General features: G+C 37.1%; 1 protein-coding gene and 1 long non-coding RNA gene across 3 annotated transcripts in view; one reads left to right on the top strand and one right to left on the bottom strand.

The window, feature by feature from the left end:
- The window catches only part of COL19A1 (collagen type XIX alpha 1 chain), a 311,746-nt gene extending 290,928 nt beyond the window's left edge, over positions 1–20,818 (top strand). For both annotated transcript variants that reach the window (XM_077903490.1, XM_077903489.1), the window contains 4 exons: positions 282–348; positions 10,949–11,077; positions 17,670–17,747; positions 17,925–20,818. In XM_077903490.1, the coding sequence (XP_077759616.1) occupies positions 282–348; positions 10,949–11,077; positions 17,670–17,747; positions 17,925–18,052 (402 nt within the window). In that variant the 3' untranslated portion in view covers positions 18,053–20,818. The remainder of the gene's footprint in view (positions 1–281; positions 349–10,948; positions 11,078–17,669; positions 17,748–17,924) is intronic.
- On the bottom strand, positions 2,448–12,277 carry LOC144317287 (uncharacterized). Its single transcript, XR_013383240.1, has 2 exons — positions 12,166–12,277; positions 2,448–2,571 (listed from the first exon to the last, which is right to left on the bottom strand). It is a non-coding gene; the product is annotated as an uncharacterized LOC144317287 (long non-coding RNA).
- Positions 20,819–21,194: the final 376 nt, after the last annotated feature.

Below are 21,194 nucleotides of genomic sequence, written 5' to 3'. Positions count from 1 at the left end.
ATCATATGTAGCCATGTCTCTCCATTTAATACGAAATATGTTCGAATCACTGGTTATGATTCCAACCCACAGCTTTTAAAGCAGTTATGCACTTCAAGTTCATCCCAGAATTTGATCAAAACAAAGATATCTATTGCCTAATATAGACAGTTGCCAAAAGCATTTTGCTTGATAAATGTATCTCCACAGAAATTTCAAGTATGCACACCAATCTGATATTTCTGTTCTTTACTCATTTGTGCTACACTCTACTTTAACAGAACTTCCCCCCTCTTCTTTAGGCTGATGCAGTTTCATTTGAAGAAATAAAGCAGTATATTAATCAAGAAGTTCTAAGGATTTTTGAAGGTTAGATTTGCTTAATAAACATTTCTGAATTTTTCACCAATTACTACTTTCCATCCACTGTGGGGAATCCCTTTACACTTTCTCAGAAGATGACCATGCAACAACAATGTTAAGAGGCAACCTATTTTTTTATGATTTTTTTATTCATTTGAGAGAGAAAGAGAGCACAAGCAGGAGAGAGGTAAAGAGAGAGGGAGAATCAGACTCCCCACTGAGCTAGAGCCTGAAGTGGGACTCGATACCAGAACCTTGAGATCATGACACGAGCCGAAAGCAGATGCCCAACTAACTGAGCTACCCAGGTTCCCCAGAGGCAACCTACTTTATGATGGGGATGGGACATCTCTGTTTGATAGAAAATTGTTCTTTACAATGAGTTAAATTTGCCTGTCTCTAACTTCCTCTCATCATTTCTGGTCTGTTAAATAGCACAGGTAAAGTATCTTCCTCTATTCATATGACAGCACTTAAAATATTTTGCCATATCCATGGTACTCCTCCTTACTCTTCTCTTCTATAATATATCTAGCCCTCCCACCATCTTGAGAAACATTTCATTTTTAAATGACCCTCATTCACACAGGATTATTTTGACCAAGGCAGAGCACGATGTGTTTTGATCTAGTCCCGGATCAGCAAACTATGGCCCACCAGCCAAATTCACCTGCCACCTATTTTTTGTGTGACCTACAAGCTGACAATGGTTTTGTTTCGGGGGGATGGTCTGGGGTGGGGCACAAAGGGAGTACATTTTTTTATTTTTTAAAATCAAAAGAATATTTTATGACATGTGATAATGACCTGAAATTCAAATTTATTTCTACAAATAAAGTTTTATTAGAGTACAGTCAGACTCATTCTTTTATGAATTTTCTCTGATTGTTTTCCTGCTAGGGCAGCAGAATTGACTAGTTGTCTTGGGGATTGTATAGCCTGAAAAGATTTAACTATTTATTATCTGACCCTTTGCAGAAAAAGTTTTCTAACCTGTGATATAGACACTTCAATAATGCTGCCTAAGATAGCATCCCCTTTAAAAAAAAAAAAAAAGAAACTTAATTGATTTTGATTTTTCAATTAACTAACAATCTTGGATCTTGTTTACCCAAACTTTTAAAAATTAAGTGTTTTTCATTGTGCACTGTGTCCGTTTTTAAAATCTAAGTGCGTAATTTTATATTTCTTATATTAAATTTCCAATAGTTTGTGTTCATACATTATCCCATTCTGTCTTACAGAATGTTGTCTGACTATAGGACAGGTTGGTTGACCTTCATTACTTTGTGCCATCTCTGAATTTAATATGCCTATCATCATTCTAACCATAGGTAGAAATGTTGAATAAAAGAGTAAAGGATTAGGGCTTTCCTAATGTAATGTTATTGCATTCCTTCTGTTCACTTGTAAATTCTATTAATCTTTTGTTCTAGTGACCTCTGAATCTGTATAGTTTTCTAAAATCTACTGTACATTTTTTTATCCATCCCCAAGATATCACAAGATTTTGTCAAATGACTTGCTAAAATCAGGATCACTTCCCTCAACTGTGAGCTTAAGAAAGTGGGAAATTTTTGTCTTTAAAAAAAATGAATCCATACTGCCTCTCCTGGTTCCTGCTTCTTTTGCACAGCATCCCTTCTTTCCTAAGCTAAATATATATTATTGAATTTTGCAAGGAATAAGATTACAGAATGCTCCAAGTTCACTGGAAGTCTTCCTATTGCAAACATGGAATTAGCTACTCTCCTAGAAGCTCTGATAATTTTAAGCAGTAGTTAGTGTTAGAGACCAAAATCTCAGTGCTTGAGTGTATGTTACATATTTCACGTGAGCACTAGAGATAGAGCAGAGTGACACAGAGACTTCGGCTGCTTCAATGATAAAATAGAAAAAAATGGTTTTTTGAAAGGTAATGAATTCAATGCTGTTCATTGCAATTCACACTGGTCTCTACTAAGTATCTTTACCATGCTCTGACATGATAGGTCATTGATACAATTGTCCACTGTTTTTTAATTTCAAACTACCAGTTTTCTCTTTATAATTTTAATGTTGCTCTTCAATTTACAAATCCTTTTTTATTATATTTTTCTTAAATCTTTGAATCAAGCATCATGAAAGAGGCTCCAAACGTGGCGATCCAAACATTCCCTCTCAACAAGCATTTCTCAAGCATCAACTGCCTGAAAAAGAAAAAGCCGTCTCGAGCTGTCCAGAGAAACACTGAAAAATACAAATGCATAGACAGGACCAGTTAATTTGTAGGGCTCAATACAGAATAAAAATGTAGGTTCTCTTATTCAAAAATGATTAAGAACTATAAGACACCCACAGTTAAACACCATACCTAGCATGAGGCCCTTTTGAGCAAGAGACTCTGTATGACTGCACAGGTGGCATGTCCTTGAAGCTATCTCTGAGCACAGGACCTATAGGATCTCAGGTAGTATCCACACATTTAGTAGATGCAATCATGGAAAGAAAAGTGCCAGCAAATGTTTTTGAATTGTGATCTAAAATTCTCCTTCAACTCTTAATTTCCATGGGCTCAAGTATCAATTATCTCTTATCTCAGGCAGCTTAATATGGAACGTCAGTTCCTTAAACAACTTTAAATTTAGTTTGAGTTGTGGGAAGTACCCATTTTGCCGAGTGGACACTGGATGAAGGTATGGCCCCTTGTGGCCTGCCCCATGCATTCAGCAGGGGAGACCGGCTACTTCCACCCACAGAAAGCTTTCTGCTGCCTAATTGCAGGCCATTATGGGGTTATTCCTGTGAAGGGCTGTGCCTTCCAAGGAAAGAGGTCTGGGAAATTGGGCCACTCTCCATCTGTCTTTGGGCAGGCTCATGTGGCTTGCACTTTCTTCTACATCTGTCAGCTCCCCATCTGCTGTCCTGTCCCAACTTCCTCTCTTCACCTCCTGCCTGCCAGGAAGCTAAGGGTGCAGAATTTTCTCCAGGTCTCCTCTGGTTTTTCCTTCATCTCTCTTCCCACCTTCCCCTGTCTCTTCCAGCCTGGCTAGGTCCCTCAGAAGCCACATGTCTTGTCTCAAAACTGTATTCTAAGGTGGCCCACAAGGAAACCTTTTCAGGAGACTTGTAGACTGAGACTGTGAACATGATACCCCCTCTCCTTTTATCTCTGTTGGTACCAGTCCAGCAAAACTTTCTCCCAAAAAAATTGTATCTGAAACCCAGGATTTGGTTATTTAGCATTTTGGTTAATTTGTCCCTAGATTATCCCAATTCAGTCCATTTAACTGTCTGTTTAGTAGTCCAATTCCAAGGCTTCTGAACACCATTTACAAAAAGGAATAAAGAAAAGCTCCATTTTCACAATCCTAGAGCTCCAAGGTCACATTTCTCCCTTTCAAAAAGCTTTCTCTGTAAAAGCAAAGAGTAATTTTCCCATGTTACAGTAGTTACCATAGGGAAGCATGCATCTGCCTCCCTCTCCACCCTTTCACAGGACAGTGGGCTCAGTGGCAGCTAATATTTGTCTCTGCCCCATTCACCCCTGCACAGCTACGACCTCAGAGGCAACTCTCCTTCTCTACCCAGCAAGTCATGGACTGTCTACTACAGGGGCTCAAAGGAGTCTTCAAGAGATCCTGCTCTCCCATTTTATCATCCTATCACTAAAGGTCCACACTGGAGCCCATAGTGAAGCCTAGACCAAAACTGCAAATCTGGGCCCTCTAGCTCCCTTCAGGAATTCCCAGTGGCCCCCTTCCACAGAACTCACCCTCTGGGCTCTTCCCCAGGCCACCAAGCCCTCCTTCAGCATCCTGATGTCCCCATCTTAAACCTACTCATGGTGGAAGAAGGTATTTTCCTACCAGCCCCAACTCTTGTTTCTGATGGATCACAACAGACAAATATATGCCTAATCCAAAGTTAAATTAAATTCCCCATTTGATTAGCCAACAGATCAAATCCTTTTGCAAATAAGGTGACTGCACAAAGTGAAGCAAGATGCTGTGTATCTGAGCTTGGCTTCTTTTGGCTTTGTAAAGGCTTTGCAGCTACCCACACAAATTAGGATCTTGTTAGATCTAAGAAGCTTAATTCTTGCCTTGACACCACCCTACTATACTTGGAGATTTTCATCCAACACACAAGAAGAATTTGCCAACCTGCGCAGGAATGTGGACACACATCCTGCTCTCTTAGTTCTTAGACAAACTTGGAACCGACTGCAACTGTGGGAAGAAAGGAATGGTAGGGCTGTATGTCCCTGAGCAGTATATCTGCCTCCAGGTCCAATGTCCAGGAAGTCCTCTTCATCTATGTTTTTTTTCATTTTCCATACATATATTTCACATGAATATGTGAATATGTATGAATATGTATTATCCCATTCTCTTGTTTCAAGTGTAATACCTCTCTTGCATCTCAACAACTAAGATACTAATTTATATGTGTGTGTGTGTCTGCACCATGTATATACACCTCATCTGATAGATACACATCTTGAAGAGATACATATACCTTTTAAATACTTTCTACAGCCTCTATTTCTTTCCATTTCTTTGTTTGGGTCTGTTGTTCAGACCTGTTCTGTTGTTCAGCTTATAGGATTTCCTGAGTGCCAGTAATCCATGGATGTCTGTTCATACAAAAGAGTAAGTTCTAAAAACCCAATCAAAAGTTATGAGTGAATGGTGGGACTTGCCAACCAGGAGCTTCGCTGTAGGGTGGTCCCATGCACTTTTTTATTGGGAAAACTTCAATTTCAGTGTCTTTAAGTCCTGCCTCTTATTCTAGACAGATCCCCCAGAGGAAGCATTTCCATTTCCTGCCTGGCTGCCAGTATTTGGAGAGCAAAGTAGGAGAATAGGACTGAAAACAAGAAATGAGTGCTCATTTCTTCTTCTTGTTTTCAGTTAGGGAAACCCAAGACCCAGTGGGATCTGGTGGCACCCCCAGTGCACCCATGATTGTTTACCTTGTTCAGACAATAAACCTTCAGCTTTTGGCTAGGTTTGGGGAGGAACTACCTAGCTGTATAGAGAAAGAAATCTCTAAGGCCACTTCTTCTTTTTTTTTTTTTTTTTTTTTGAGATTTTATTTATTTATTCATGAGAGACACACAGAGAGAGGCAGAGGTATAGGCAGAGGGAGAATTAGGCTCCCTACGGGGAGCCTGATGCAGGACTCGATCCCAAGACCCCGGGATCATGACCTGAGCCAAAGGCAAACACTCAACTACTGAGCCACCCAGGTGGCTTCTAAGACCTAAGACCACTTCTTAAACAGGCTTCCAACTAGTTCTTTTTTAGTTCCCCTCCTTTACCACGCTTCCAGAAGTAATTTGTATTGCCCATTCCTGAGCCTTCTAAGGATTTTGCGATTTAGAACAGGTTGTTTCTCAGCTTCTAGCATAAAGATATAAAGATAGTTTTCTTGAGTCTGCTAAGTCATCTGTCACCCAGCCATCTGGTTCTCAGCTTCCAAAATTTTGTCATGTTATCTTTCATAGTCTCCCCATTCTTATGCTTTTATGGCTGTTAAAAAAAATCTTACTATTGCTTTAGAGGGATTCAGGTGCATGTGTTAAATCCACTGTCTTTACTCACAATAACATTGCAGAGCAGCAAGTTTACAAAGATGGCAAAGGATTAGGTCAGAAATCAAATGTAGCAGTAACAACCCTTGTGTTACAATGAACCACAAAATGAATATGAATCTACCAAATGATACTGTGGAACTCACAGTTAAAATGAAACTCGAAAGTAATTATTTAAATATATGAAAGGAAATTACTCTCCTGATATTTTCTGCCCTTAGGAGAAAACTGTATCTAATTTTGGTTTCCATGTTTAAGAGATGTTATGAAAAAGCACTGGAATAGTAAAGCCAAAAAGTGATTTACAAAACAGATGACCAAGTCTGAGTAAAAGTTATTTAACCTGAAGGCTAAAAGGTAACAATATTATCAAATAGATGATTGATTTCCTAAGGGAAATACTCATTAACTACTTCCTGTTTCCATCATAGAGTATCAAAAGATAATAAGTTGAAGCTGTACCCATAAAACATTTGAAAGGGTGTTAGGAGAAAATGATAAATTTCCTTGTTTGAAACTATTTACAAATTCTACCTGTGAAATAGAAGGTAGACATGGGCCAGATGACTTCTGAATGTCCCTTCATTCTCCATATAATATAATTTATCAACACATTAATATTAATGTCTGCATTATGCTGATGAGCCTATTCTCTAGGGAAGGCAAACCATTGGTCTTATTCGTTAAAATGACTGCTCTGGGTTTGCATTGGCAGATGGAATATGTGTTTTTGGTTTATGTAAGCTCCTATCTGAACTCTTCAATTTCTTGCCTCATTAGAAAGCATTGCCAAAAACAGTTTAATTGACCAAAGATCCCTGAAAACAGGGGGAAAACAATTAAGAATATAGGTCTTTATAATTTATTTAGAGGCTCAAAAACATATTATTTTAAAGTATAGAGCATTAGAGCAAGGTTCAGAAGTAATTATCCTTTTGCTAAATGACTATTTCTGAGTATATCTTAAAGCTAGATCATTAATAGCTAGAAATAATTATCTAAAAGAATTGTTTTACTAAAAATATTAACCACCTAAAGCAAATTACTTATAAATTCAATTCATACATTAAAGAGGAAAAAATTAGTACTGTGATTATTTGTGTTTAGACACTGAAGGTATTCAAAGAGATATATCTCAAATTAATAAAAATTATATTGGGGCCCCTGGGTGGCTCAGTTGGTTGAGCATCTGACTCTTGGTCTCGGTGTAGGCCATGATCTCATGGGTCATGAGACCAAACCCTGCCTCAGGCTCTGTGCTCAGTGGAAAGTCTGCTTAGATATTCTCTCTCTCCCTCTCCCTTTGCCCCATCTCCACTTTCACACATGCTCTCTTGCACACTCTCTCTCTCAATCTCTCTCAAATAAATATATCTTTTTTAGAAAAAAAGAAAAATTGTACTGAAATATGTATCTCCTTTAAGTGTAAAATGACAACATGCAGAGTTTTGAATAGAATTTCATATTTGTTTGTAAAACACCCAGTTTATAATTTCATATAATAAAAATATATCTGCATCCAATATGATTTGCAAAATTATAACTATATACTAATTACAAATGTATTTTATCTATGAAGTTATTGGAAATAAATGCATGAACATCAACCAAACATATTCCAGGTGGATAGTCAGGTAATAAGAAGTTTTGCCAGAAGGCCTGTGATTTAATAGCACTCAGGGATGAATCCAGAGATTCTCGTCCTCTGGATGTTGTGATGCTTCCATTCTTCTTGCTTTATAATTTGACAAAAGGAGTATAGAGTTATTATTCCTTTGATAACTATACCTAATAGTCCATGTTTGTTGGGGCTCTTCCCTTAATAATTCTATTTGAAAATAAATTTGTTTTACTTTCTCATGTAGTATAAGAGCCTAAATTTTTTAAACAAATTGTTTATCAAAAGCCCATTGAAAAATAGGTTTTACTAGGGAATAATTTCCTCTGTATCAGAAGTTTGTAATCCATACATATCTGCTTAAGTGAAATGTACCTTTATAGTTCAACTGAATGAACTAAACTGAATAAAGAGGCTAGAGAAAATTGGAGTAACTCTTCACAAGGTCTTTATGATTTGGCCTTTGTTTTTTCTAAGTGGTAACTACTATTTCCAGAATGTTGCTGTCATTTGGCCTTACCCACAAAGTAAACACTAATTTAATCACTAAGAAAATTATCTGGAAAATTTGCACCAAACCCATGCTGAATTCTTTACATTAAAGATTCACTTTAAAAAAAAGATTCACTTTTTTCTCACACACTAGATGTATCCTTAAAAAATTAGGTGTAAAATAGTTTTACAAATGAAATCATTTGAATTTGCTTTTTGAAGAAAATATGTGAAAATAAAAAAAAAAAGAAACAATGCAGTGAATATCTTTTATCATGCTAAGGATATGCCCTGCTCCAGTTTCTGTTTTATTTTTTTTTTTTTCAGTTTCTATTTTAAATCTAATTATGCATATATTCTATTTGTTAAATGTGAGATATATGAAATATAAACAAACTAAGCAAGTTTAAATAAAGAATCCAGTGACAGATTGTATTTATAATGGGCTTTGGATAAATTTACATTAATGATTTCACTAAAATTAATTCCTAGGGTAGTAAAGTATTAAATATGGTTTTTAGGAAAAAATTGAACTGGACATTGGCCTATGTAGGATTTATAACTGAGAAGTCAATAGTAATAAGTACACTCTTGGAATGATTATTCAAAAAAGCAATTCCGAGAAAGAATGTCTTATATTATGGAACAAGTTTCTAGTCATAAAGTAAAGTTTATCAGCAGATAATTTTTATAGCATCTGGGGCTTGTAAAACATGGATAACAGCACAGGATGCTAATCTCTTTCAGGCCTTCTCTGAGATTCCTGAACAGGAGCACCTAATACAGAAAGCATAAAATGCCCAATGCAGGGCCCTGATTACAGAGAATGTGTAATTAATGTAATATAATGATAGTTCTTATTTAGGAATTTATTTTAGAGTGAAAAATGCTCACTTATATTTTCATATTTCCATTTTCTTTGAACTTCCTCAGTTTCCAGATCCTTTCAATTTCATGAGCTACTAATGCCCTGATGTTCTGTAATATACTCACTTTTATCCAAAGGCATTATTGACTCATTAATAAGTCTCTAATAGTTGCATGACACCAGTGCCATCTATAATGATAGTTTCATGGCCTTATGACTGAACTCACCTTACCAAAGCCCCTTTAATTAGTCCTCGCTTTCCTCCCTGGGTTCTTTCTTTAGGACCCAGATAAATAGTATTAGGCTCCAGGCAGTTTGGGGAATGAACAAAAGGGCAAACGGCAATGATATGTTTTTTGGGAAGGCAGCGTTGCTTTTGCGAGAAGTATTCAATTCATAAAGGTCACATCACTCAACACCTGCAAAAGATTTTGTTATTTTTATTGACATTTCTAAGTGTTCTGGGTAATTTGTCAACTTCTCATAACTTGTATGTTCTTCATTTCAGTGTTTTCTTCAGGGTCACAGAAATGTGTAGAAGCTTTTTATCATTTTTACTCTGTCTACACTTGGAATTCAGTGAGAGCATGCTCATCTGCACCAATGCTGAATATTTTTCTTTGGCCAAATTAGATATACACCCTACTAAAACTATGACTAAATAATGAGACTAACTGGAAATCAAACCAGAAGAAAAGAATAATATTGAGGAAAGAATAATATTGAAGTTGTATAATAAGACGTGTTTTTTAAAAAAGCAAATTTGGGGCACTTGGGTGATTCAGTCAGTTAAACATCTGCCTTTGTCTCAGGTCAAGATCCCAGGGTCCTGGGATTGAGCCCAGCATTGGGCTCCCTGCTCCCTGCTTGGTGAAGAGACTGCTTCTCCCTCTACCTCTGCTTCTTCCCCTGCTTGTGCTTGTGCTCTCTCACTCTCTGTCAAATAAGTAAACAAAATCTTTTAAAAATATAAAAAGCAAAATTGACAAAGTACAATATTTTCCTAGCTAGAAATTAAACAGTGAAATCATAGTGAATATGAAACCAATGACCATTTTTTAATTAAAAATCTATTAATAATGCAGTCTTATTCAAGGATATAAAGTATCACATTATTGTATGGGTTACCTATAACTGCATAAGAAAATACTTTAAAATGTTAGTAGCTTAAAACATTATTATCTCACATTTTCTGTGGGCCAGGGACTTGAGGGATTGCTTAATTTTGTGTTTCTGGCTCAGAACATACAACAAAGTTTCAGTTATGATGTCAGCCAGGGCTGCAGTCATCGGAAGGCTTGACTGGGGCTAGAAGATCCACTTCCAAGTTCACTCACATGGATGCTGACAGGTGGCCTCAGTTCAAATCCATGTGGGCCTCTCCATGGGCCATCTTAAATGTCCTTTTTACATAGCAGCTGGCTTTCTCCAGAGTGAGCAATCACACTGAGCAATCCAAGAAAGAGAGAAAGCAGCCAGAAAGCCACAGCACCTTTTATGACTTATTTTCCCTAGTTACATAGTCAATTCTGCTTTTTTTGTTTATTCATTTGAAATGAAAAATAACTCCAGCCCACACTCAAGAAGAGAGGAATTAGGCTTCATCTAATCCTGTTTGGAAGAGAATGTCAAAAAAATTGTAAACGTATTTTAAATGACCACACACTTTTGCAACAAGCTAGAAAGTGGCTTTAATTTATTAAGACCTTTTAATGGAAACCTAAAATTCTCTCCATAAGACATTACCAGAGGTTAATTAGCTTCCAGGCTAGTGTTCTTTCCAGTAGACTTGCTACATCTCTGAAGCACTGAAAATTCTCAGACCCTCTGTTCAGCACAGGCGGTCTACATTTATATTCAGACAACTTTGTGCAATCCATTTTGCTTGACCAATGAATAAAATAACTATCTCAGGAATCAAGTCAATTTAGTACATTAGACGCACTTAAATTGAAAATCAGGTAGGGTTTTTTTTTTAATTTCATGTAAAAATTTTGATGCAAAAAGTATTTCTATTACATGGCATATTTTTTTTCTTTCATAAATAAAGAGAGGATGGCTGTGTTCCTATCACAGCTCAAGCTGCCAGCAGCAATGTTGGCTGCTCAAGCTCATGGGAGGCCTGGTCCACCAGGAAAGGATGGATTACCTGGGCCACCAGGAGACCCTGGACCCCAAGGTAAGTCTTCTTGCTGTTTTTTTTAAATCTCAATACTTAGAACATGCTAATTACAGTTAAAGCAAATATGTATGTATGTATATATATATATATATATATATATGTTTATATGTACACACACATACATAATGATTTAATATAGAATCTCATTAATATTTGACATTCTAGAAGTTGAGTTTCTAACTATTATTACTTCAAGCTTAAAACTGACAAATAATCACATTCTAATCTAAATTCATTTTAATAATATTTGTTATAAAAATAATCGCAAAAATATGAGCTTATATGTCATTATTTTGTGAGAATCAGAGTTGTTTATGCCTCCCTATTGATGTAAGTTCAACAACAAGAATCATCTTAGTATCTCGAAGAAGCTGAGGAGAGGGTCTTAAGAGATGACACTACAGTAGTGATTTAGGTCCAAGTAAAATTTTGAGAAATTTTAGAATCCTTCCCCATATGCTTTCTAAGTTTTAAAGCAAAACTTTATTTAAATTGGCAAATAAGTATTGTCCCACTGATGACAACTTGACAGAAAACATGGTTTTGAGCATAGTTTGACTAAATTAAACCAGCAAGGCCATTTTGTAAAAGTCTGGTTAGCAATCAGCAGAGAAACCAAACAGACTGGTTTAGAGGATTTGCAACTGACAAGGAAATATTAAATCCAGTAAGTACATAGCATGAAAGATAAAAGTAGGGAAACTCCTTTTCATGTGTTACCACTGAGGAGCTCAAAGATCCTCCTTAAAGTAATCAAAAGTTTGTATAAAGGAGGAAACGGAGAGTGAACATCAAAATTGCATAGGAATACAGTCCAAAATACTATATATACAAGGAATTCTTTTTCTTTCACTAATTCACTGTCCTTCCTACTGCTTCTCTGTAACATGAGCCTGGTTTTCCATAGGAAGTGCCCAAATAATTGACAAGCTCTTCGTCATCTGAAAGAACAATGATCTCCAAGGACAGGATCTGTTACAGTCTTAACCTTCAGTCACAGCTGACAAGGCTTTTGGTTTAGTTAGCACAACGTAAAACAACGGAAACCTCATTCTAGGTCACCTACACTAAACAGTCTGTCCTACCTTTCCCTGAGATCATGAAGAGGTCTGGCTGATAGTTGGAAAAAATTGTGTAGAAACAGGTATAGCCTTCTGTGTGCCCCATTGTATAGAAGGTGGTTAATTATTATCTTTCACTAGTTGGGTCTGTTGTGAGGTCAGAATCTATGAATCTGGAACAAAGAGCTTGAAGACCCATCTAAAGATGGGTGATGCCTCAAACCAGGTGAAGGATAAGAACTGTTAACACCAATAACAGAAAAAATACAGACTGATGCTTCCAACAGCTGTGGTCAAAGAGGACAAGAACAGTAGGGGAAAAAATCAGGTTTATCAAGGAAAATAGTTCTGGACCTAGAGTCACCTGCTCACACAAACACCTGTCTGTAGCCTCCCTCTGCTTGTGGGGAAGGCCTATCTGGAAGGCTCTCCGTCAGAGGCAATTCCAACACAGCAGTGTTAGGGAAGCTTTGGAGAAAGACTTCTATTCATTCATCTTCTGTCTTGTGAAAGATTTCTGTGGGATTTATCTGTTTGCTTAAGAAATCTTCTAGATTACTTCTACTCCTGATCAGACTTTTTGACTCAGTTCTTGAATTGGAAAGATGTCCCTATATGATTTCCAACTTCTTTAAGACCAATGTTTAATAAAATTGACAAAACATGCACAATCCGGCAGTACATGTACTAAAATTGACAAAACTTTTGTCCCACCGTGGAGTTTCTGATGACGCACCTTTGAGTGTAACTTAGGTGTCTCCTCAACTTTCGTATGATGGCTCCTTTTCAGTATTTGTTAAATTTGCCAGAAAAGGGCAAAAAAATAAAGTCTGCATAAAATAGGGTCCATATTTAAGGCATGTTTGCCTGTAGTTGTGCTATACTGATAAAGCCACCAAGAAATTTTACTGTAAAAAAAGAAAACAAGAGAATGCTATTTGATTTTTGGTGCGTCTCCAGGAGTTCATATGTAATTGTTTTTCTGTGGTGGTAGAGAAATAGACATGAAGTGTTCAGGAGATAAAGTTATGCATATACGCTCAAAGTTTTGCTTTGCCTGATTTAAAAGTTTTCTCCAAAAGGAAAGATGGAAATGCATATAAAACTGTTACCCTAGTGTCCATCACAGACGTCAGATGCTGGGGGCTGAATTCATCCTCTTCGTGACACAGCGTGATTGAGTTTGAGAAAAGATTGAAGTGAGAAATGCAGCACAGAAAGGGAAGGAAAGTGTGGGCACCGAGCATGGAACAGCATGCTGTGCCCACTCATAGATTCTGTTTGATGATGGCTCCTCCGAAATTTCTGAGACTTTTTGGGGGTGTTTTTAGGAAAGAAATCCATTTTCATTTAAAATGAAGTGGTTTGTATTAAAATGTGTACTATAGAATGAGTCCTTTATTATCTTATTATCTTAAGAGCAGGACAGAAATTCAAAGGGATCTCCTAAGTTTCCTGAGCCTATCCTGAGAAGCAGGAGATGTGCAGAGAGCAATGAGGACATTGATGCGAGACTAGGATAAGCACTCAATCCTAGTCAAGAAAGAAAGGTAGTGCTCCTACCAGGATTCTGACAATGAAAACGTGTGGCTCCTCTCCCCAGTCTTCCTGCAGTGAAAATAGAAACCAGTGTGATTCTGAGTTGAGACACTTCGTTTGCATTTCCCTGGAGTCCCAAAGGGGGTGATCGTTGGTGTCTTTTTGAAATTCAAAAGCATTTTTAGACAGGTTATATTTTAACCATCCCGTGGGTTTCTGATTCTTGCCTTCCCCCTGTGCAGCGAGAGAACTTTCCTTGCTGTTCATTCCCACCTCAGATCTGCAGCATAGGGTCTGATGGCTTGTGCATGGGGGATGAGCAAGTAGGTGCCACACTAGGATCAAAGAAGCCTGGGTGACATGATGCAGCTGGGTTTCCATAGATAATCAAGAGAGACAGATATTCCTAACAGACCTTATCCTCTTGGGCGAGTTTTATGAGAAAGAACTATATTTAAACTTTTTCCCAACACAACTGATTCTCCACCTCTGAAAATTCTGAAGAACAGATGCTACCCTTGAAAGCCCTGTTTCTGGAAAAACCCCACCCACTGAGTAGCTGTGGAATTAGTAGCAGAAAACAGATCCAGCCATGCCATGTGTCCTCCATCCATTTTGGAAGGACCTTATTGGGAATGGTTGGTTGCTCTTACTTTTGAACTTTTAAAGTTTTGCTGTGATTGGTGTATAATGAGGAAAGCATTCTGTTATTTGTAAGCCAGTGACCCCCAAGGTAGTTCATGTAACTGATACAGATTTGACCTTTCAAAATTTTTTTTAGCAGTAAGGGCCTTAGGAAATGGGCGACACATATACCAAAATGACAGGTGCACTGCAGTTGATCAGTGATCTAGGACCGAGGAGGCAGGACAACTTGGAAGGTGTGCTGTGGGCCCCCATGTGAAGAACCAGCCAATCCCTCCCCAAATGCTGGAAACATTCCTTGTGTGGCCTTATTGGTCCAGTATGCAGATAGATGCACAGATTTACAGTTTAGAAGTAAATCCCTGGGATCAAAACAGAAATCTGTCTATATAAATTCTGCCATCTAAAACACTACAACAAGCCTCAAGTTTCTCTAACAACTAATTCCTACCTCCAGACACTGTAGATTAGGACCTTGCCGTTGTTTTCTTTCCCTACCTGAGCTACAGTGATAGCAAACTGTCACCCTGCACACTGGTAGGCCATGGAAATACATGTCCATTAACAGATAGGCCTGCCTTTTATTATTTTCCACTTTTCAAGAGAGGCATACCCTAAAGGGCTGAAAAGCTTGATTCTAAAAAATGGGAAATTTCTTATTGACTTTCTTAGCATTCTTATCTGAAGTTTTGTTGTGAAGCAATTATAAAATAAGACCCTATGGCTTTATGGCAGCCTTTATAAGAAATTAACTTGAGACCTTATTAGGAAATTTGAGAGTAAAAGCTCTCATGTGCTTGTACAATCCAACAGCAATAATAGGTAGTTATTAACCTAATGAACTGAGAGCTTTGTACAAATAAATCATTACATTTGACAGGAGAAATGTAAATGTTACCCTATTATACAAATATGTGAATTACTGTTTCTTGCTTTGTGATACCATAGGCACTGAAATCCACGTGGAATAATAAATTTTTGCATTATATTAAAATCTGATAACTGAATTTGAATATGTAAGTTTTAGTAGATAGGGTCCCCGTTTGGAATTTTGTTACAGTCTTGTTAATCCACTTGATAATTAAAAGTTCATACACCTTTTTCTTTTTTTCTCTCTTCCTCATTTTTCAGTCTGTGATCTCAAGCACTTACTGAGATAGCTTGAGGGTCAACTATATAATTTTTCATAATAGTTGGACCTGGGTTGAACTATCAAATATACCTCATGTAACAAATGTTACTGTACTACGGAAATATTTCAGTAATGAAATTAGAAGGGTGCTTTCAAATGACCCTAAACGTAAGCATTTTTCCTTATTGCTCACACAGGTTAAATGAAAGTTACTTATATAAAAGAAATCCTGGTAATATTTTACATTTGAATATGTATTGACTTTGGACATCATGCCATATGTTCAAACCACTATTGTCTCTAAAATCTAGGATTATATTGAATATCTGTAACAGTTTTCAGGTATGAATGTGTGAAAATTTCTCCCTGGATATATTTCCAATTTGCACCTCAAAATACTTCCTGAGTGTGTATGCTTTTTTCCCATTATTTTCACATTTATGATTAGGTCACACCTCCAAAGCAAAATATAATGGTGTGGTGATAACCTTGCTGATATTATTTCGATTATAATGTGTATACTGCATGGTCAAGTAAAAATGAAGACAGCAACCCCAAAACTAATGTCTAATTCTCAACAATAATGAGAAATAATTTATCTTATATACTGCTCATAGAAAACATTAATAAGATTTCTCCTCTTATCATGTTCTGCTGTAATAACACACCTTTATAGAAAGGCACAACTAAGTCAGGACCTACTTTCCCTACTGAGATACTCTCCTTATTATCTTTGTTGTGTGTTTGCATGCTTTGTTCATTTCGGTAGGTGTCATCTTTAAGCTGCTGTTTAAGTATGAAAAGTTGGAAATTAAACTCTATTTACCATCATCATGAAACTCTCATAGCCGCAAGACCTTTTCATCAGAGTCTTACATGGTTGCCAATATATAAAACAGAGATTAAAAAGTGTTTTATGCTTTTTATTCTTTTATTTACAATTTTATCTCTTTTTTTAAGTAGAGTTGACACACAACATTACATTAGTTTCAGGTGTATGACATAATGATTAACAAGTCTATGCATTACGCTGTGCTCCCCACAAGTGTAGCTCCCATCTGTCCCCATACAACACTATTACAAAACCATTGACTGTATTCCCTATACTGTAACCTCTTATTCCCATGACTTACTCATTCCATAATGGGAAGCCTGTATCTCCCACTCCCTTTCACCCATTTTGCCCATTCCTCCTCTCCCCTCTAGCAACCATCAATTTGTTCTCTGTATGTATAGGTCTGATTCTGCTTTTGTTTGTATATTTATTTGTTTCATTTTTTAGATGCTTTACGTAAGTGAAATCACACTTTGTCTTTCTGCTTTTTAAGAGCAGAGATATGGACTCCCAGAGGCACAAATTACTCTGCACCACTCTAACTCTGGTGACGACAAGCATATTCAAGAATAAGAATGATTTTATCTTAAAATGTATACAGATCTTAGACCTAATTCATTTTGGCTAAAGGGTCTAATTGACGAAGTGAGCTTAGATGAATCTCTCCACCTCCTTGTATTCTAGCATTGTTGATCATCTAGTCCTTTGCAGTTATGCGCTGCCGTGTTAAAACATGTGGTTACTGTTTTAACTTTCCTTGAAAGAGATATAATGTTGATATGGTCAGTAATTTGAACAAAGACCTGATTTATTCTCGCCTGATTTCTGAGGTGGATTTACTCACCTGGAAACTGGCTTTCCATTTACTCACACTCTTACTGTTATTTATTAAAATCATGAATTTTTGTTCCTTTCATTCCCTTTACTTCTTGAACTAAGGTCCAGATTCTTGTTGTCATATCATCTTGTCCTCATACTAAGCAGAACTTTTTCAGAATACTTCTTATATTTAGCCTGTATCTATCCTCCAGTGAGAATTTCTGTTGAAGAGGGTGCACGTACCTTGTCATAGCTATTTGAAAGATGGTATGAATGACTGATTTATTTAGGTATCACTTTTCAGTGCCAAAAATCTCACTACCAGTAGTCTGACTAATTGGAACTTTTATGGTAGCTGCATATTTCTAAGATTCTCAATGCATTTGGCACGTAATCTGCTCGATATGTAAGCCTAATGTGATTATAAAGCAAAACAGATGGCTAATATACTGTTTATGTTTAAGTAGTATGGACTAAGAACAGGATTCTTACACTTGCTCTGTGGCCATAGAACACTCTAACTTCTTATGTCTCTCTTTTTATATATCTCTCATTTAGGCTACCGAGGACAGAAGGGAGAAAGAGGGGAGCCTGGAATTGGGCTTCCAGGAAGTCCGGGTCTTCCTGGGACTTCAGGTAATAGTGATATTATCTTCACAACACGAGAAAGCCTCTAAAAACAGGAACTGCACCTTCTTGCCTGTGGCCCTTATGTGTTGCTACAGGTGAAGTTGAATGACCCATGTTGGTTGGAGTGAGGGAGGAAGAGCCATATGTGATCTGCATTCTCATGGGGGTCTTTTATTTCATTAGCTCCGGGTTTGCCAGGCTCACCAGGTGCCCCAGGGCCACAGGGCCCCCCAGGACCTAGTGGAAGATGTAATCCAGAAGATTGCCTCTATCCTGTGTCTCATGCTCGTCAGCGGACAGGTGGGAAATAAATACACCTGAGGAAGACTTGACATTGGAGCTATCTTAATACTATCAAACCCTCATGATATGTGGGTGGCTTTTTTTTCATTTTGGTTTTTGGTAGGCCAGACATTAAAAGCACAATTGGAATCCTATTCCTATAGTAATTGGGATATCATCATTTTCATCTTTTCCCAAATTCATTCCATATGTTTTGCTTCACCATTACTATGATTTTTATTCAGGATCTTCTATGAAGTAAGCAAGCAAATCTTATCATTAATTCTTCTTCAAGATGAAATTACATCTTTCGAGTTAGTAGGCTGAGGGTGATGTATATTTTCTAATCTTATCAACTTGTCTTTGGCCTTTGATTTCTGAATTTTTAAGTTTCAGATTTAAAGATTTCTTGGAGTTTAAATTTACCATCATTGCTAAAGATTTCAACTTTTTTGACATAATGCATTGCTCCTGCTCAATGTTTTTGACTACTTTTATAGCTGAAGAATTCTTATACTATCCTATATCCATCCTGCTTATGCAGAGAAATAGATAGGCAATAAGAGCTTCACTTCATAACTCATTTTGGAAAAAAACCAGGAAGCTATTTTATCAGGGAACCCCAAACCCACCATAGCCAATGACTGAAATGATTTTGTTAATTCTGTATGAGCTCAGTTCAAAGTAGTCACCACTGGCATGAATATGTGCTGCATGAAAAGAAGAGAACAAAGTCCAATTGTATGACAGTTCCACAAGAAAAGCCCAATACTGCAGTCTCTTCACTGAGCTTCTCATTTGGGGAACAGAAGGCAGTTTCCCCTAAGAGATATTTGATGGTGAAGGCATCAAGCTGTCTTTGGTACCTTTGAAGCTGAAATGGCCTAGCAAGGCTTTGGAGTCCTTGTATCCATTACTCTTCCAACTGGACAACTCTTCGGTTTTAAGACAAGAACTGGCCATCAGAACAAAGACTGGATTTGTAGCAATTGGGAAAGAAACTCCTTGATCTAGAAGATGACGGTGTGATGTCTGCACATGCATATTGAGGAGGGGAAGCCCAAAAGCTCTTATGGAGAAACATTATTCTCAGGAAGCTGCAGCAAGAGGTACAGGGAAGCCAAGGAAAGCCATGGGACATGCAAGTAGTGCTCAGACCAAAGAGTTAGCACTAACTTCAGGGGGAACAGACATGCAAAGACCGCATCCTCTGACAAGGAGCGAAAGTACAGTGATCACCAACCCAATTACTTACTAAAGTATTTTTATTGCCTAGCTATACATTATTCTGAGAGGTTGAAAACCACTGAACATTGGGCATGAGGATGCTGCTGAAATCTAAGCGGTGAGTGTGTGGCCCAGAGCCCTCCTGCCACAGAGATGAGGAAGCCCCACCTCTTCAAAGAGCAGTGCAAATTCTAGTTTGGCTAGAACAGGCTAGAATGGTTGCTTTTATCTGTTCATTGAAAAAATGAATTTAGAGAGACAAGCCCACTGAGATTGGAACAAGCTGTGAACAGGGCTGTGTAGGGAGGCTTTTGTTGAAATGCACCCATGATTTGAACTGGTTTTCATTATAGATGAATGAACTGCTTGCTGGTCAGGTACTGTTTATACGGCTGTGCACACACACAACCTTTGAGTTATTTCATATTGAATTATGCTGTATATTTCAATTCCAGGTTTGTTTATTTTATTCTCTAAGGTTATCTTATTTATTTCAAATGTTTTTAACTTTAAATTGATTTTTCTTCATTTTCTTTCCTGTGCAATACCTACAATGGTGCTGTGTTTTAGATGACACGATTAGAGTATACATATGCATTTTCTTAGTGAAATGATAAATTATCCCTCCCAGAAATGTACAGAGATCCAAAATCTGGTGCTATGTGTATATCTTGAGCTTTTAATTTGTTGAACTTTAATTTTTTGAATTTTCTGAAAGCTTACAACTCATTTGCCACTCCTTAATTTACTTGAACTTGTCATGAAGCTACACATTTTATATGTTTTCAAAGATTATTTTTTCACATTATTTGATAGGTTGTTTATCCTTTTGCCTCTTTGCTAACCCAGAAATACTTATTTTAGCATGTTCATGTTTTCATGAACTTTTTTGCTGATGGTGATCAATGTATTTTTTCCTTGTTTTCTTTGAGTTTCACATAGTCATAAAGACTCAGTTCATTTTCTTGTTTTATAACTTCTGTTCATTTTAATTCCACAGAATATATCATGCATCCTTTCTCACAAATTGTATATTTAGGAACCTTTATTTTTCTAAATTCCATTAATGCTGGGTTGGTTTACTCCTATTCCAAGAATTGGATTTATTCAGGTGATTTAAGGAGGATGGAGAATTTGATGTTATATGATGCATATTACACAGTAGAGCTCGTTGATTCAAGCTCATTTGTTATAACTGACTTAACCTACCTTTGGCATAAGTAGAAAAACGGGACGGAGTCCACATGCAACGAGCTCCTCTCACCCTACGTATCATTTACCCACCAACACCTGTTCTTGTCTCCCACAAGCAAGAGCAGTGAGAAAGGCTGGGCCCAGCTAACACAACACCAAACAAAATGGACATTCAGCAGTTGCCTAATTCCCTTAATATTAAGAAAGTGGATAATTAAGGCCTCAAAGTAGGGTGGGATATCTTCCCCTACATAACGTGGTGGTTGCAAACTCTGTTGTATCATTTTATTCCATTCCAAAGCATTTGTTTACTTTCAGATAGATGTCAGTGGTGTCTACAGCAGGGAAGAAGAATTATCAAATTTCCTGAATTATCTCTTATTTGGATTCCAGAATAATTATAGGCCAGGATGACAATTAGTAATTAAAACTAGGTTTGCCCTATATAAGTAGGTTTAGGTTCCAGTCTAACATTTTATACCAAGATCAATTAACACTTTCAGATAAAATTCTTTCTAAGCAAAGAACAAGATATGACTTCAATTAATATTCATAGCCTTTGGAATCTAAAGAAAAAGGAAGAATAATTCATGAGTTTGTTCATTGTTCTTTCCTACTGAATACATTAACCACTTCTTCCTAACTATAAGAGAAACACGCCAGTCTTAACCGTGAAATTTCTCACTATGTGATCACAGTAATTTAATTAATGATTTTAAAGTAATCCCATACATATCTCTATATTTCATG

This window comes from Canis aureus, chromosome 7, assembly GCF_053574225.1.
Source record: "Canis aureus isolate CA01 chromosome 7, VMU_Caureus_v.1.0, whole genome shotgun sequence".
In the NCBI taxonomy this organism is placed as follows: Eukaryota; Metazoa; Chordata; class Mammalia; order Carnivora; family Canidae; genus Canis; species Canis aureus.
This window is presented reverse-complemented; position numbering and strand designations above follow the sequence as displayed.